The following is a 17,382-nucleotide window of genomic DNA, read 5'->3' as shown; positions in this document are numbered from 1 at the left end:
TTATTCGTCGGGTCAGTACGATTACAGCGATACCTCATTTATATCATTTTTTTATGTTTTGACGCTTTTATACGATAAAAACTATTTTATAGAAAAAATAATTATTTTGGTATCGCTTTATTCTCAGGACTATAACTTTTTTATTTTTTTGCTGATGATGCTGTATGGCGGCTCGTTTTTTGCGGGACAAGATGACGTTTTCAGCGGTACCATGGATATTTATATCAGTCTTTTTGATCGCGTGTTATTCCACTTTTTGTTCGGCGGTATGGTAATAAAGCGTTGTTTTTTGCCTCGTTTTTTTTTTTTTTTTCTTACGGTGTTTACTGAAGGGGTTAACTAGTGGGCCAGTTTTATAGGTTGGGTCGTTACGGACGCGGCGATACTAAATATGTGTACTTTTATTGTTTTTGTTTGGTTTTTTTAGATAAAGAAATGTATTTATGGGAATAATATTTTTTTTTTTTATTATTATTTATTTAGGAATTTTTTTTATTTTTTTTTACACATGTGGAAATTTTTTTTTTTACTTTGTCCCAGGGGGGGACATTACAGATCGCTGATCTCACAGTGTGCACAGCACTCTGTGAGATCTCCGATCTCACTTACAGCCGTGCAGGCTGCAGCTTTCATCTGCAGCCTGCTCCGACCCGGAAGTGCTCCCTGCAGGACCCGGATACAGCCCCTCGGCCATTTTGGATCCGGGGCCTGCAGGGAGAAGACGTTCGGTACGAGGTGAGTACATCACCTTGTACCGATCGTCTCAGGGAAGCACGCAGGGAGCCCCCTCCCTGCGCGATGCTTCCCTGTACCGCCGGTACACCGCGATCATGTTTGATCGCGGTGTGCCGGGGGTTAATGTGCCGGGGGCGGTCCGTGACCGCTCCTGGCACATAGTGCCGGATGTCAGCTGCGATATGCAGCCGACACCCGGCCGCGATCGGCCGCGCTCCCCCCGTGAGCGCGGCCGATCGCGTATGACGTACTATACCGTCACCGGGAATTAAGGCCCACCCCACCTCGACGGTATAGTACGTCATACGGGATTAAGGGGTTAAAAGAAAAAAAAAAAAAAAAAAAAATCGTGATATTCTTACCACCTTGTGTCCCCCGCAGCCTTCCCACGGCCCCCCGATGCTGCCGGCAGCTCCGATTCCCAGGGATGCATAGCGAAATGACCCGATGAAGTAGCGGTCTCGCAAGACCGCTATGTCATCACAGGTTATTATCTCGCTATGCATCACTGGGAACCGAGCATCGGGAAGACTGCAGGGGCTACATGGGACGCAGAGAGGGTAAGAATATCACGATTTTTTTATATTTATCATGGGCTGTTGTGTAAGCGCTTTCGCAGCGAAAAACCGCAGCAAAGACGCATACACAACGTGTGCACATAGCCTTCTAGGATACACTGGAACCATCAAACAGCTCCAGTGCATCCGTTTTTTACAATCGGCACAGGATCCGTCTTTTCCTTCCCCCCATGACTGCACACCTGAGAGGGGATCCGCCTCGTCAGGACAGGAAACCCTACTGAAAATAAAAGGGCAGTACCTCTGTCGCTTCAGTTGGGTTTCCTGTCCTGACACGGACCCTCGTGCTGAACACGGCGGTGAAGTTCCTCTTACCCAGCTCCTGTCCCGGCATGGAAGAACAGGCAGCGCCTGTGCGTCAGGTTCGGGTTCTGGATGCACCGTTCGTATGTCCTCCGGGGCTCTGTGTCCGAGCGAGCGTCTGTGCAGCATGGTCGGATGGCCGGGCTCCTTCCATGGCTGCCACGCCACCCTCCTCTCTCTGCCGGCGTCCAGATGCAGCGGCCGCTTCCAGGTCGCCAGTCTGACGTCTTGCGCAAGTCACGCTGGGAATGGGCGTGCCCGCGTGATGTTGGAGGCGGGCGTCTGATCCAAGATGGCGGCGCCCATGAAGATAATGCCGGCCAGTGGAAAAGGACTCCTGCGGCATGGCAGGAGGGGAGGGACCACTTTTGGGCACCGGAGGAGGCAGGGAGTGCAGTGGATCCCCCATAAAAGGAGTGATGACCACAGAAGACGCACTCGTGCCCAGAAACTTCATCATGGAAGTGGGGCAGCTAGAGCAGCAGCAGGAGCTCTCGCCAGATGCGTTGCTGAGCCACCAACATACCAGGATCAGCAGACGTTCAAGTGGTAGGAGCAGCAGTCGTCCTGTCCGGCAAGACTCCTCGGCGTCCAGAAGGGACGCTGCACGTGCATCTGTCCAGCCTCCAAAACTGGTACCCTTGACTGTCGGAGGTGGTGAGTGATCTATGTGAATGTCACCATTATGGTAACAGGGTCCATTTGTTTCTGTTTGATCACTAGGGGTCGAGGAAGTCTAGCAGTAAAACAAAGAACAGAGTGTGCCCTTTGTAAAGTCCCGCTTGCAGTTCAGTGGCAGAAGGATCTCTGTACTAACTGCATTAATAAAACCATACAGGAAGAAACCCCTAATTTCGCCACTAGCCTTAAAGCCATAATACAGGCAGAAATAAGACTCCTTAAAAATGGCCCTTAATAAACCAAGGAGGAAAAGCCGCATAGCGTCTACAGAGTCGGATGCCTCTCAGACTGGAAGGTCATAAAACATCCAGATCTTCCTCTGCCTCTATCCAGTCTTCAGATTCCTCCTCAGACAGTGATACAGGGGGTTGCCCTTGTTTCCCAACTGAGGACGTAGACAAATTAGTTAAAGCAGTTAGATCTGCAATGGGTCTTAAGGAGGAGAAGACACCTAGGTCACTAGAGGATGTCATGTTTGGTGGCTTAGAAGAGAAAAGGAAACTTATGTTTCCGGTCAATGCGAAAATCAAAGCATTAATTGAGAGTGGAAGAAAACGGTACTTTGCCTTCATCCAAAAGGAGATATCCTTTTGAGGAAAAAGACTCTGAATCCTGGGAGAAGATCTCTAAAATTGACGGTTTAGTAGCCATATCTTTTAAAAAAAAAAATTTAAAAATCGTCCCTTCCACTAGAAGACTCGGGTGTTCTAAAAGATCTACCTTGATAAAAAAGCAGATGGTTTTCTGAGACACATCTGGGAAGCCTCAGCGGGGGGCCTAAAGCCAGCAATTGCTGGAACATGTACGGCTCGTGGTCTGGCTACAGCAGATGGAGGATCAGCTAAGGGACAAAGTACCTAGAGACGACATCCTTGCAAACATATCCTTAGTGCAAGGAGCAGCAGCTTTTTTGGCAGACTCTTCCGCAGACTCTGCAAGACTAACAGCTAGAGCAGGAAGCTTGCCCAATGCGGCACGAAGAGCCCTTTGGCTCAAGTGTTGTCCGGGGTATTTGCCATCTAAACATAAGCTGTGCTCCATTCCATGTGACGGCCAACTTTTTGGCAAAAAACTAGAAGAAATCCTGGAACATGCAGGGGATAAAGTCTTTCCCAATATCCCTAAAGATCCCAAGAAACCTTTCTTTCGGAGGAGATTATTTAAGAGGTTGCACCCCAGGGGAGAGGAGAAATTGGGACTTTAAAGATAAGAGGTTCGGGCTACATGTTTCAAGGGCCCTCTACATCAGCAAAAAAAAATCCCCCCCCCCCAATGACATTACGCCAGAGGTGGGAGGGAGGCTCTCCTGTTGTGAATTCGGTTTGTGGGCTCCCCCGGTGGTCTGTTATGGTAGTGTCTCTTATGTGCCTTCCTCCATCTCTGATTACCTGTCGCCACCCTCTAGGGGAGTTTCCTATTTAAGGCTGCTTGGCTGTTAGTCACATGCCGGCCAACAATGTGCTAGTAGCATTCTGTTGCATTCACCTGCCTCAAGTTCCAGTTCAGCTAAGTTGAATTTTGTTTCTTGTTTTGCTATTTTTGTCCAGCTATCTGCAATGTGACCCTTCAGTGCTGGAAGCTCTTGTGGACAGAAAATTACTACTCCAGTGGCATGAGTTGTCACTGGAGTTTAAAGTAATTTCTGGATGGTGTTTTTGAATAGTGATTTTTAGGTCGACCGTGAAGTAACTCTTTCCTGTCCTTCTGCTATCTAGTAAGCGGAACTCACTGTGCTAAATCTGCTGTTCATCCTACGTATGTCATTTCCTCTGAACTCACCGTCAATATCTGTGGGGGCCTACTATCATCTTTTGGGGTTCCTCACTGGAGGTAAATTCAACTTAGCTGAACTGGAACTTGAGGCAGGTGAATGCAACAGAATGCTACTAGCACATTGTTGGCCGGCATGTGACTAACAGCCAAGCAGCCTTAAATAGGAAACTCCCCTAGAGGGTGGCGACAGGTAATCAGAGATGGAGGAAGGCACATAAGAGACACTACCATAACAGACCACCGGGGGAGCCCACAAACCGAATTCACAACACTCTCCCTCTTCTTCTTCCCGGCCTGGATAAACATCTCCCCCAGTACCTGGGTCTTAAATATTATCAAAGACGGCCTAAAAATAAAATTAATCCGTCCACCCAGACAAAATTTTGTAATAACACCCCGAAGGAGGTCCCAGCAGGAGCAATTTGCCCTGGAGACGGAAGTCTTGGGACTCATTCACAAAAATGTTCTTCAGGAAGTCCCGGCTCGGGAAGAAAGAGGAGGTTTTTACTCCCCCCTCTTCTTAATCCAAAAACCGGATGGCTCTTGGAGAACTATAGTCAATCTAAGGAAACTCAGTCGGTAGAGAATTACACCTTCATGATGGAGTCTATCAACACGACCACAAAACTTCTCTTCCAACACTGCTTCATAGATTTAAGAGATGCGTATTACCATATCCCAATACATCAGGAATATCAGAAATACTTGAGTGGCTCTCTATATTCAAAATCAAATAAAGCATTACCAATATACAGCCCTTCCATTCGGCCTGTCTACAGCTCCCAGGGTCTTCACCAAAGTAATGGTGGAAGTAATGTCATACCTCCGGTCCCAGGATGTAGTAATTGTCCCATACCTGGACGATTTCCTTGTAATAGGGAGGTCAAGAGTCCCACTGCACCCATCAAGTAACAGAGGTAACATCAACTCTAATGGAGCTGGGTTGGATAATAAATATCCCCAAGTCAAGATTAGTACCAGTAAAACTACAGTCCTTCCTGGGGTTAATGCTGGACTCCGAGCGTCCGCTCTGCCTCCTTCCAGAAAACAAAGTAACCAAAATAATAAACCTGGCTGGTACAGCAATACCTCAACCAGCAATGACTCTAAGAAAGGCGATGTCCCTGCTAGGCTCATTAATATTGTGCATTCCGGCAGTAGGATGGGCACAATTCCACCTAAGACAGCTGCAGTGGGAAGTTCTCTCAGCTCAAAGACTGTTAAAAGGGCATTTAGAAGAAAATCTGTCTCTCCCTGGGCGTAAGGGATTCCCTAGTTTTGACGGTTAAAGATCATCTGACAATGGTGGTCCAGTGGCAAAAACCGGTCAAAGACATCATCACGACTGACTCAAGCGGTACAGGTTGGGGGGCTCACCTGAGGTCTCGCTCAGTACAAGGAAACTGGTCCCTGATGGAAAGGAACCATGGTTCAAATGAAAAAGAGCTATGGGCAGTGGAAAAAGCCCTAAGAAGTTCTCTCTGGCCTACGCATTCCCCCCCCCTGATGGTGATGATTCCAGCTGTGGTCTGGAAGATCAGAGGATCGAGCAAAAATAATCCTCATAGCTCCATTTTGGCCAAGGAGGCCATGGTTCTCCCTTCTAAGGCAGATGTCGGTAATAGACCCATGGATTCTGCCAGAAGTTCCGGACCTGCTAACCCAGGGCCCAGTGACCCACTCTCAGGTGAAGGGCTTCCATCTGGCAGCCTGGAGTTTGAGAGGGCGTTACTAAGTCACCAAGGATTCTCACCAGGGTTAGTCTCCACCCTATTGAAAAGCAGAAAACCTATAACCTCTAGGATCTATGGTAGGACATGGAAAAAATTTCTTAACTTCCTGGGTGAACCACTGGGGGAGGTGAGTCCCATCCTAGAATTTCTGCAAGCAGGATTACATCTTGGGTTAGCAACCAGCACCCTTAAAGTTCAGGTTTCAGCTATGGGGGCCCTATACAACTGTAATCTTGCCTCAAATAGATGGGTTTCACCGTTCATAAAATCCTGTAGTAGGTCTCGACCTGTCATTGTCCCAAAAATCCCTCCTTGGGATCTAAATTTAGTCTTAGAAGCCCTAACTAAAGACCCTTTTGAGCCTTTACAGGAGTTATCACCTAAGTTACTTACCCTTAAAACAGTTCTACTGGTAGCCTTGACATCGGCTCGTAGGGTAGGTGATTTACAGGCCCTGTCAATATGCCCTCCTTATACTCAGGTTTTTGATGACAGGATAGTTCTAAGACCAGACCCGGCGTATCTCCCCAAGGTGGTTCAAAAGTTCCATAGGAGTCGGGAGATTACTTTACCATCATTCTGTAATAATCCTAGAAATCCGGGGGAACAAAAGTTCCACATGCTAGATGTAAGAAGATCTGTTACAGTACATATCTATAACTAGTCAGTGGAGGAAAGACCAAACCCTATTCGTAGCCTTTCAGGGTAGCAAAAGAGGGTGTGGGGTAGCTAAAAGTACTATTGCTAGATGGATCAGGGAGGCCATTAGTTTATCCTACTCTGTAAGTGGCACTTCGGTTCCTGAAGGCATCAAGGCTCACTCCACCAGAGCCATGGCTACCTCCTGGGCAGAAAAGGCTGAGGTAACGATTGACACTATTCCCCTTGATAAAGCAAGTGCTTACAAGTAGCGAAACGTGCGTCGGGGTGCGTGCAGGAGTGTTTCCACACCAGGTGAGACCAGCCTTCCATGTGTTTATCACATTAAGTATTTTTTTAGGGCTACCAGCGTTCTCAGGGTCCATAAGGTCACTGTACCCAGGACCTTACGGGGTATACAGCGCGTGGTCTTTCGTCTCTCACCCCTCCAGTCCGTATGGCATAGGACATATAGGAGGTGATAGATAGATTATTGTATCAACAGCAACACTTGGTTTTTTAGGCTTGGTAGCACCTTATTTATGGTACATGACAATATACAGATAGTTAATGATTTATGTGGTACGCTCCTTTTCAGTCCTGGTGTCTCTTTACACTTTTGTGTTATTCACACGGGTATTTACAAATAACGTGTCTGTGTGTGTTTTTGTATTATGTATATTTTATCGGTCTCTTTTTTATGGAGTGTCTTTTGTAAACAATAAATTTATTGTTTTTATAAATCTAAAAAGCTTCCTTCTGTTCTCTTCTAACTATCATGATTTATAAGGAAGATGTTTATGGTCTTCAGTGACATATGGTGGTCACAACAATGTTTCTGGAAAACTGGTTAAGTACTATTGCTAGATGGATCAGGGAGGCCATTAGTTTATCCTACTCTGTAAGTGGCACTTCGGTTCCTGAAGGCATCAAGGCTCACTCCACCAGAGCCATGGCTACCTCCTGGGCAGAAAAGGCTGAGGTAACGATTGATCAAATTTGCAAGGCCGCTACCTGGTCCTCACCCTCAACTTTTTTCAAGCACTACCGGCTAGATATTTCTTCCTCTGCTGACCTAACATTTGGTAGAAGGGTACTACAAGCGGTGGTCCCTCCCTAAGGGAAGGGAAAACACCATGGTTACTTACCGGTAGCCGGTTTTTCCGGAACCCATGACGGCACCCGTATATTTCCCCCCGTTTATCACCCCTTCGGTGTGCACTATTGTTTTGAGTGCTTTTTAGTTAATATGATGTGGTGATGGATTGCCATGTGTATTAACCAGGGGGGCCTCTCATGCTCTCAAAACCAACTGAAGCGACAGAGGTAGCGCCCTTTTATTTTCAGTAGGGTTTCCTGTGCTGACTGGGCGGATCCCCTCTCTCAGGTGTGCCGTCATGGGTTCCGGAAAAAACTGCTACCGGTAAGTAACCTTGGTGTTTCAACATTGACGGATTGTGACTGATTGTAAAAAAAAAAAAAAAAAAAGTGTGAAAGAGGCCTTAGGCTGCCCAAACACCGGGTGTTTGTCACTCTGTTATGTGCTTGGCAGCGCCGCAAACACCCCTTCTGATTGGCAGTGAAATCATCTCCGCTAGTCAGAGCCACGGTTCCCATGCAGGGTGAGCGCTCCTCTGTGATCGGAGGTATAAAGTTTACCTGCGGTCACTGGTGTCAGCTGATGGGACAGCTGATCCCATCATCCAGTACCTGTTGCCGCTAATAACAGTGAGAGCTGGAGCGGCGGATGGGAGTACTCAGCCGCTCCTGCGCTGTAAATAAATAATAAAGTATTGGTTTCCCTGGATTATTGATAACCAGCCAGGCAAAACTCACAGCTGGGGGGCTGCAGCCCTCAGCTGTCAGCTTCAAAAAGGCTGGTTATCAAGAATAGAGGGGTCTCCACACTTTTTAAAAATGATTTAAATATAATTTAAAAAAAAAAGGCGTGGGGTTCCCTCCTTTTTTTGACAACGAGCCTTGCTAAAGCAGCAGCTGGGTGCAGGTATTCTCAGGCTGGTAAGGGGCCATGGATATTGGGGGGGCCCCCAGCCTAAAAATAGCAGACAGCCGCTGCCCAGAAAAGGCACGTCTTAGAAGCGTGCCAATTCTGGGCTTTGCCCAGCTCTTCCCACTTGCCCTTGCCCTGTAGTATTTGTGGGGTTTATGTCACCTTTGTATTGTTAGGTGACATCAAGCCCACAGCTTGGTAATGGAGAGGCGTCTAGAAGACACCTATCCATTACTAATCCTATAGTTGTATGGTAAAGACACAGCCAGAATAAAGTCCTTTATTTGAAATAAGACTAAGCAGTTTTCCATTTTTATTTATATGCCTATTCCACTGAAACCCTCGTTCTCTTGTAATAAAAATAAAATAAAAAAAAATATACCATACTTCTCTGTCGTTCTGTCCCATGCTGTAATCCATGTCTGGGGGAAAAACTGTTTTCAAATTGGACTTTGCCAAGATGCGACTGTCCAGGCTGAGAACCACCAGTGACTGAACTGCTGCGAGCGCAGCCTCAGACATCGGTGGTGATGTAATCGAGGTTACCTCCGGTCAGTGAGGCTCCATTCCCAGCCGGGCTGAACTGCCGTGACCTCGGTGACATCCCCGCTAGCACCATGTGAGTTTTTCTCACGGTGCTAGCGGGGATGTCACCAAGGCCACGGCAGTTCAGCCCGGCTGGGTAACTAGCCTTACTGAAGCAGACAGCTGAGGGTTGCAGCCTGGCTGGTTATCAAAAATAGGGGGAACCAACACTTTTTTTTTTTTATTTTTTTTATTTACAGTGCAGGAGCAGCTGATAAATACTCCCATCTGCCGCTCCTGCTCTCACGGTTATTAGCGGCAGCAGGTGTCCGATGATGGGAGCAGTTGTCCCATCAGCTGATACCAGTGAGCGGAGGTAAACTTTATACCTCAGATCACAGCTGAGCGCTGGCTTCTGACGGTATGGGAACCGTGGCTCTGACTGGTGGGGATGATTTCACCGCCAATCAGAAGTGGTGTTTGCCGCGCTGCCAAGCACATGTCAGCGAGACAAACGCCTGATATTCGGGCAGCTGAACCCGAATGGCTGAACATTACTGTTTGGGTTCACCCATCTCTAACACCAAGCTCAAAAGGTTGCCTACAAATAGGTTCATCAGATGCCCTGGGAGGATTTCTGTCACATGATTAATGTTCCGTTAACCCCTTAATGACCACCTATACGTCTTTTAACTGACCTGCGATATAAGAGAATAGCCTCCCCATGCAATTGACAATCCAGCAGCTGTTGGCTGTACACTACAGCTGACAACTTACTGTATCAGCCACATCAGTGCTTGCACCGTCCAAATCTGTTTAACCCCTTAGAAGCTGCTGTCAATAGTGACTAATTCATTATAAATAGTTAACAGTGTGGGGGCTTCCTCTTTATCCCAATTGGTGTTCTCAGATCATGATTTTGTGGTCCTGATGTTTTGCCGTGGCAATTCATGACCAAATAGCGGCCTTAGTCTGCCGGCTATAGTAATCTGTTCAGACGTTAGAGGCATTTAGGTGGTAAAAATACACTTTTTCATTTGTCATGCCAATTTGCATTAATTCCTGAAGAGCACCTAAAGCAGTGTTTCTCAACTCCAGTCCTCAAGACCCCACAACAGGTCATGTTTTCAGGATTTCCTTAGTATTGCATAGGCGATAGAATTGCACAGGTGATAATTTCATCACCTGCTCAAGCATTAATTCCAAGGAAATCTTGAAAACGTGACCTGTTGTGGCATCTTGAGGACTGGAGTTGAGAAACACTGACCTAAAGGGTTAAGCTACCTGACAGCTGTTTTCAATATGTCAGGGGGTGCTGTTTTTAAAATGGTATCACTTTGGGGGGGGTTCCCAATATACGGGACCCCTAAAGTCACTTCTAACATTGATAGTTCCCTAAAAAAAATTAATTTTGTAAAGTTCATTAAAAAAAAAAAGAGAAAATTGCTGCTACATTCTTAAACCTCCTAGAAAGCTAACAAAATAAAAACAGTTTACAAACGGTGCTAATGTAAAGCAGACATGAGGGAAATGTTTGAAAACTGCTAATTTTTTTGATTTTTCTCATATTTCTGATATTTTTTTTATAAATAAACACAAAACATATCAACCTAAAATTACTGTCATAAATTATAGTGTCATGAAAAACCAATCTCGAAATAACTGGGATTTGTTGAAGCGTTCCAGAGTTATTACCACAAAGTGACACTGGTCAGATTTCAAAAATTTGGCTCCGTCACTAAGGGGTTAAACGGTGTGTAAACAAAGCTTTAACCCCTTAATCCCATATGACATACTATCCCATCAAGGTGACCTGGGACTTAATTCCCAGTGACGGGACAGTACATCATAGCTGATCGGCCACGCTCATGGGGGGGAGCGCGGCCGGGTGTCAGCTGACATTCGGCACTATGTGCCTGGAGCGGTCACGGACCGCCCCTGGCACATTAACCCCCGGCACACTGCGATCAAACATGATCGCAGTGTTCCGGCGGTATAGGGAAGCATCGCGCAGGGAGGGGGCTCCCTGCGGGCTTTCCTGAGACCCCCGGAGCAACGCAATGTGATCGTGTTGCTGCGAGGGTCTCTTACCTCCTATCCCTGCAGGCCCCAAATCCAAAATGGCCGCGGGGCTGCATCCGGGTCCTGCAGGGATTACTTCCGGGTCCGGAGCAGGCGCTGGTAAGCCTGCAGCAATGAAAGCAAGATCGCCGATCTGACAGTGCTGTGCAAACTGTCAGATCAGCGATCTGTGATGTCCCCCCCCCCCCCCCCCCTCCCGGGACAAAGTAAAAAAATGAATTCCTAAATAGATAAATTAAAAAATATATAATATTCCCATAAATACATTTCTTTATCTAAATAAAAACAAAACAAAACACATTTAGTATCGCCGCATCCTTAACAACCCAACCTATAAAACTGTCCCACTAGTTAACCCCTTCAGTGAACACCGTAAGAAGAGAAAAAAATGAGCCAAAAACGCTTTATTATCATACCGCTGAACAAAAAGTGGAATAACACGCGATCAAAAAGATGGATATAAATAACCAAATAACCATGGTACCGCTGAAAACGTCATCTTGTCCCGCAAAAAACGAGCCGCCACACAGCATCATAAGCAAAAAATAAAAAAGTTATAGTCCTCAGAATAAAGCGATGCCAAAATAATAATTTTTCTATAAAATAGCTTTTATCATATAAAAGCACCAAAACATAAAAAAATATAAATGAGATATCGCTGTAATCGTACTGACCCGACGAATAAAACTGCTTTATCAATTTTACCAAACGTGGAGCGGTATAAACTCCTCCCCCAAAAGAAATTCATGAATAGCTGGTTTTTGGTCATTCTGCCTCACAAAAATCGCAATAAAAAGCGATCAAAAAAGGTCACGTGCCCGAAAATGTTACCAATAAAAACGTCAACTCGTCCCGCAAAAAACAAAACCTCATGTGACTGTGGACCAAAATATGGAAAAATTATAGGTCTCAATGTGGAGACGCAAAAACTTTTTTGCTATAAAAAGCGTCTTTTAGTGTGACAGCTGCCAATCATAAAAATCCGATATAAAAAACGCTATAAAAGTAAATCAAACCCCCCTTCATTACCCCCTTAGTTAGGGAAAAATAATAAAATTAAAGTATTTATTTCCATTTTCCCGTTAGGGCTAGGGTTAGAGTTAGGGTTGGGGCTAGGGTTGGAGCTAAAGTTAGGGTTAGGGTTTGGATTACATTTACGGTGGGGATTAGGGTTGGGTGTGTCAGGGTTAGGGGTGTGGTTAGGGTTACCGTTGGAATTAGAGTTAGGGGTGTGTTTGGATTAGGGTTTCAGTTATAATTGGGGGGGTTTCCACTGTTTAGGCACATCAGGGGCTCTCCAAACGCGACATGGCGTCCGATCTCAATTCCAGCCAATTCTGCATTGAAAAAGTAAAACAGTGCTCCTTCCCTTCCGAGCTCTCCCATGCGCCCAAACAGGGGTTTACCCCAACATATGGGGTATCAGCGTACTCGGGACAAATTGGACAACAACTTTTGGGGTTCAAGTTCTCTTGTTATCTTTGGGAAAATAAAAATTTGGGGGGCTAAAAATCATTTTTGTGGGAAAAAAAGATTTTTTTTATTTTCACGGCTCTGCGTTGTAAACTGTAGTGAAACACTTGGGGGTTCAAAGTTCTCACAACATATCTAGATAAGTTCCTTGGGAGGTCTAGTTTCCAATATGGGATCACTTGTGAGGAGTTTGTACTGTTTGGGTACATCAGGGGCTCTACAAATGCAACGTGACGCCTGCAGACCAATCCATCTAAGTCTGCATTCCAAATGGCACTCCTTCCCTTCCGAGATCTGCCATGCGCCCAAACAGTGGTTCCCCCCCACATACGGGGTATCGGCATACTCAGGAGAAATTGGACCCCAAAAGTTGTTGTCCAATTTGTCCTGTTACCCTTGGGGAAAATACAAAACTGGGGGCTAATCATTTTTGTGAAAAAAAAATTAAAATTAAAATTTTTTATTTTCACTGCTCTGCGTTATAAACTAGTGAAACACTTGGGGGTTCAAAGCTCTCAAAACACATCTAGATAAGTTCCTTAGGGGGTCTACTTTCCAAAATGGTGTCACTTGTGGGGGATTTCAATGTTTAGGCACATCAGGGGCTCTCCAAACGCAACATGGCTGTTATGATCCGGTGACCTTGGAGCCGCATGAGAGACTTTCTCAGGAGTAGGTGGTACCTGTACTGACCGCAAACCCTAAACTGACACCGCAACTAGAAGTAGCCGTGGGGTGTACCTAACACGTCCTAGACACCTCGACACAGCCGGAGGACTAAATACCCCTATAGATGGAAATGGGAATTCTATCTTGCCTCAGAGCAGAACCCCAAAGGAAAGGCAGCCCCCCACAAATATTGACTGTGAGTATAAGAGGAAAGACACACGCAGGCAGAAAAACAGGATTTAGCAAAAGAGGCACTTCTAGCTAAATAGAAAAGGATAGGACAGAATCCTAAGCGGTCAGTATTAAAATCCTAAAAATAACCACAGCAGATAATACAAATATTCTACATCTAACTAAAGACATAGAAAGTATATCTGCATCTCCTGAGAATCCAGCATGACTGAAAAATCCAAACAAAGTCTAAGCTGGACAAAAACACAATGAATTGCACTGAATTGCAAAGCACACTGCATGTGTGCAGAGACAAAAAACCAGACACTTATCTTAGCTGAATTGGCAGCAGGGCATGAGGAACCAGAGAGAGATGCAATCCCTCCAAGAACAATGGACAACTGGCCAGGACTCATGGATCCTGCACACCTAAATACCTAGTAGAGCTGCAATCAGCAGAAACACCTGCCCTGGATTACAACCCCAAGACAACTGCACTACCACTAACCACCGGAGGGAGCCCAAGAGCAGAATTCACAACACATGGCGTCCCATCTCAATTCCAGTCAATTTTGCATTGAAAAGTAAAATGGCGCTCCTTTCCTTCCGAGCTCTGCTATGCGCCCAAACAGTGGTTTACCCCCACATATGGGGTATCAGCGTACTCAGGACAAATTGTACAACAACTTTTTGGATCCATTTTCTCCTGTTACCCTTGGTAAAATAAAACAAATTGGAGCTGAAATTAATTTTGTGTGAAAAAAAGTTAAATGTTCATTTTTATTTAAACATTCCAAAAATTCCTGTGAAACACCTGAAGGGTTAATAAACTTCTTGAATGTGGTTTTGAGCACCTTGAGGGGTGCAGTTTTTAGAATGGTGTCACACTTGGGTATTTTTTATCGTATAGACCCCTCAAAAGTGACTTCAAATGTGATGTGGTCCCTTAAAAAAAAAAAAATAAAAAATAATGTAAAAATGAGAAATTGCTGGTCAACTTTTAACCCTTATAACTCCCTAACAAAAAAAATTTTGGTTCCAAAATTGTGCTGATGTAGAGTAGACATGTGGGCAATGTTAGTTAAGTATTTTTTGTGACTTAAATCATGTGATTTAAGGGCATTAAAATTCAAAGTTGGAAAATTGCGAAATTTTCGCCTAATTTCAATTTGTTTCACAAATAAACTCAAGTAATGTCAAGGAAATTGTACCACTGTCATGAAGTACAATGTCACGAGAAGTGTCAGAATCACCGGGATCCATGGAAGTGTTCCAGAGTTATAACCTCATAAAGGGACAATGGTCAGAATTGTAAAAATTAGCCCGGTCATTACCATGGAAACCACCCTTGGGGGGTAAAGGGGTTAATCCAGATAGTCATACCACACAAACATTAATTATCAACCGTTCCCACATGTCTGCTTTACATCAGCACCATTTATAAATATTATTTTGTTAATAATAAGTTAATTAGGTTAATTCTAGCAGTACTTTTTCATTTAAGAAAATTTACAAAATTTATATTTTTGAAGGACCTATTCAGGTTTGAAGTGACTTTTGGGGGTCATATATTGGAAAACCTTCAAAAGTGAACCATTTAAAAATAACCCCCCGACATATTGAAAACCTTTCAGGTCAGGTAGTTTGCATTCATTCCTGAACAGTAACTGAAAAGTTAACAAAGTGACACGACTGGAATGAAAAAGTGTTTTTGCCACCTAAATGTCGCTAACTTCTGAACAGGCCGCTATAGCCGACACTCAAAGGCCGTTATTTGGCCCATGTATTGCCATGGCAAACATCAGGACCACACAATAATGATCTCAGGGTGCCAATGGGATAAAGACCCCACACTCTGTTAACCATTTATATGATGTAGTCACTATTGACTGCAAGCATCTAAGGTGAAACAGTTTTGGACAGTGCCAACACTGATCGTGGCTGATACATTAAGTTGTCAGTTATAGAGTGCAGCCGACAGCTGCTGGATTGTCATCTGTATGGGGAGGATATTCTCTTATATCGTAGGTCAGTAAAAAGACTTATTGGTGGTCATTAAGGGGTTAAATATAATAAAAAATTTTGCAGTGTCAGCAAAAGAGACAAGTTCCTTTTTAACTATGCAATCTGTACTTATGATTCAGGTATGACAGAATGGATGCCAAGATGGAAAGAAAACGGCTGGAAAACTTACACTGGTGGAGATGTGGCCAATAAGAGAGAATTTCAGGCGCTTGATCGTTTGTGTGACGGCATTGATGTTAATTGGGTAAGTCAGTCGTGTCATCCCTCTTTTTCCTAAGTCGTTATTACAGAGAAGCATGTAGAGGATTTTGGATCTTGTCTGAATTGCTAATCTGATAGGATTGGGGATAATTTTGTGTTTTCTGGGAGTCCGACCGATGGAACACCCCCTGATCCCTAGAGTGGTTTCCTGGACCCTGATCTTGAATGGATGAAGCAGACTTGGGGGGTAAACTCAATCCCTTCAATTATTAATGGAGTGGAGATCGAGCATGCACTCCTGGACCTCCAGTCAACACTGCCTGTGCTTTTGGTTCCTGACACTCATTCTGAGAATTTCTGGGGGGTCTATTAGTCATAGCCCTGGAGATCAGTAAGTTATTCTGTATCCTATGGATGGGGAATAAAACCCTTTATTCACAGTAGATAGCGGTCAATCCAACAATGGTTTGGTTGATCGTTTGGCCTGGCAGATGTCCTCTGACTCATCCATACTCAGGAGCACTCTTGAGAGCGCAGACACCTGGTGGTGGCTCATCTCACCAAGATTAAAAGAATCATCAGTCCAAAATTGTACATGTTCCAGGTCCTTATCTACCACAATGTCATATGGCGTGAAAGTCGGGAGGTTCCCATAAACTGGAAAACACTCAGAATTTATACTATATTAAAAAACAGCTGTCAAAGTTAGTGTAAGGGGGTTTTCCAATAAACTCCTGTCCCCTGCTGCAGTTTGTGTTAAAACAGACCATGCCTTAGGCCGGTTTCACACGTCGGTGCATCCGGTACGTGTAGTGACAGTTTTCTCACATACCGGAGACACTGACACATGTAGATGTCAGCGTGTTTTGACGGTCCATGTGCAAAACACGCAGACATGTCCGTTTTTACTTGGACACACAGCCTGCTAAACGTCCTGCACACCGAGAACAGTGTACACTGTCCTCCGTGCGCATGGATGGCCGCGGGGGAAGTAGCACTACTGTAAGCCCGCTGTTCCCCTGCGTGTGATGCTGAACATGGCTTTTATCCATTGTCCCCTGCTCTGCCGGCGAGCAGAGGACAATGAATGAAAGGAAAAAAATGACTTGGGGGTCACCCCTATATTTTACAACCAACCCGGCAATACTCACAGGTCCAGGCTGCTATTCTCAGGCTGGTAAGAAGCCATGGATATGGGCCCCCCAGCCTAAAACCAGCAGCCCGCAGCTTCCCAGAAAAGTCACATCTATTTGATGCCCCAATGCTGGAGCTTTGCCCGGTTATCCCACTTGCCCTGTAGCAGTGGTAGGTGGGTTAATGAGAGGTTAATTTCACCTTCCTATTGTAAGGTGACATTAAGCCGGCTTAGTAATGGAGCTGTCAGTAAGATGCCTCTCCATTACTAATCCTATAGGTAGTAAAGGGTTAATCATACACCACACAGTAAAAGTATTTTAATGAAATATAAAGATGGAAAAAATGTGTATTTTTAGTCTGCCGTTCCAAGCGAAGCCCTTGATGTAAAAATAATAAACCAACAATATACCCATACCTGTCCAGCGTACAGTCAGTCCCACGTAGTAGTCCATATCTAGGGGAATTTACAGTTTACAACCAGGAGCGCTGCTAATGCGACCTCTCCCGACTGTAAACTACTGGTGAATGAATGATATGCAGGGAGCTAGCGGTGACGTCACTGAAGCTGCGCTCCCTGCCGGCCTGATCTAAAATGAAGTCTTCAGTGTGGGGAAAATCAGCTTGGAACAGAATAGACATTTATAGG

General features: G+C 45.1%; 1 protein-coding gene across 1 annotated transcript in view; it reads left to right on the top strand.

The window, feature by feature from the left end:
* LOC143808568 (ribonuclease H1-like) overlaps nucleotides 1–17,382 on the top strand; it is a 180,323-nt gene that overhangs the window by 122,004 nt on the left and 40,937 nt on the right. The window contains exon 6 of the mRNA XM_077291379.1: nucleotides 15,518–15,642. Within this exon, the coding sequence (XP_077147494.1) occupies nucleotides 15,518–15,642 (125 nt within the window). The remainder of the gene's footprint in view (nucleotides 1–15,517; nucleotides 15,643–17,382) is intronic.

Source organism: Ranitomeya variabilis, chromosome 2 (genome assembly GCF_051348905.1).
Source record: "Ranitomeya variabilis isolate aRanVar5 chromosome 2, aRanVar5.hap1, whole genome shotgun sequence".
Taxonomy (NCBI): Eukaryota; Metazoa; Chordata; class Amphibia; order Anura; family Dendrobatidae; genus Ranitomeya; species Ranitomeya variabilis.
Note: the sequence above shows the minus strand (reverse complement) of the source record. Positions and strands in the feature narration are given on the sequence as shown.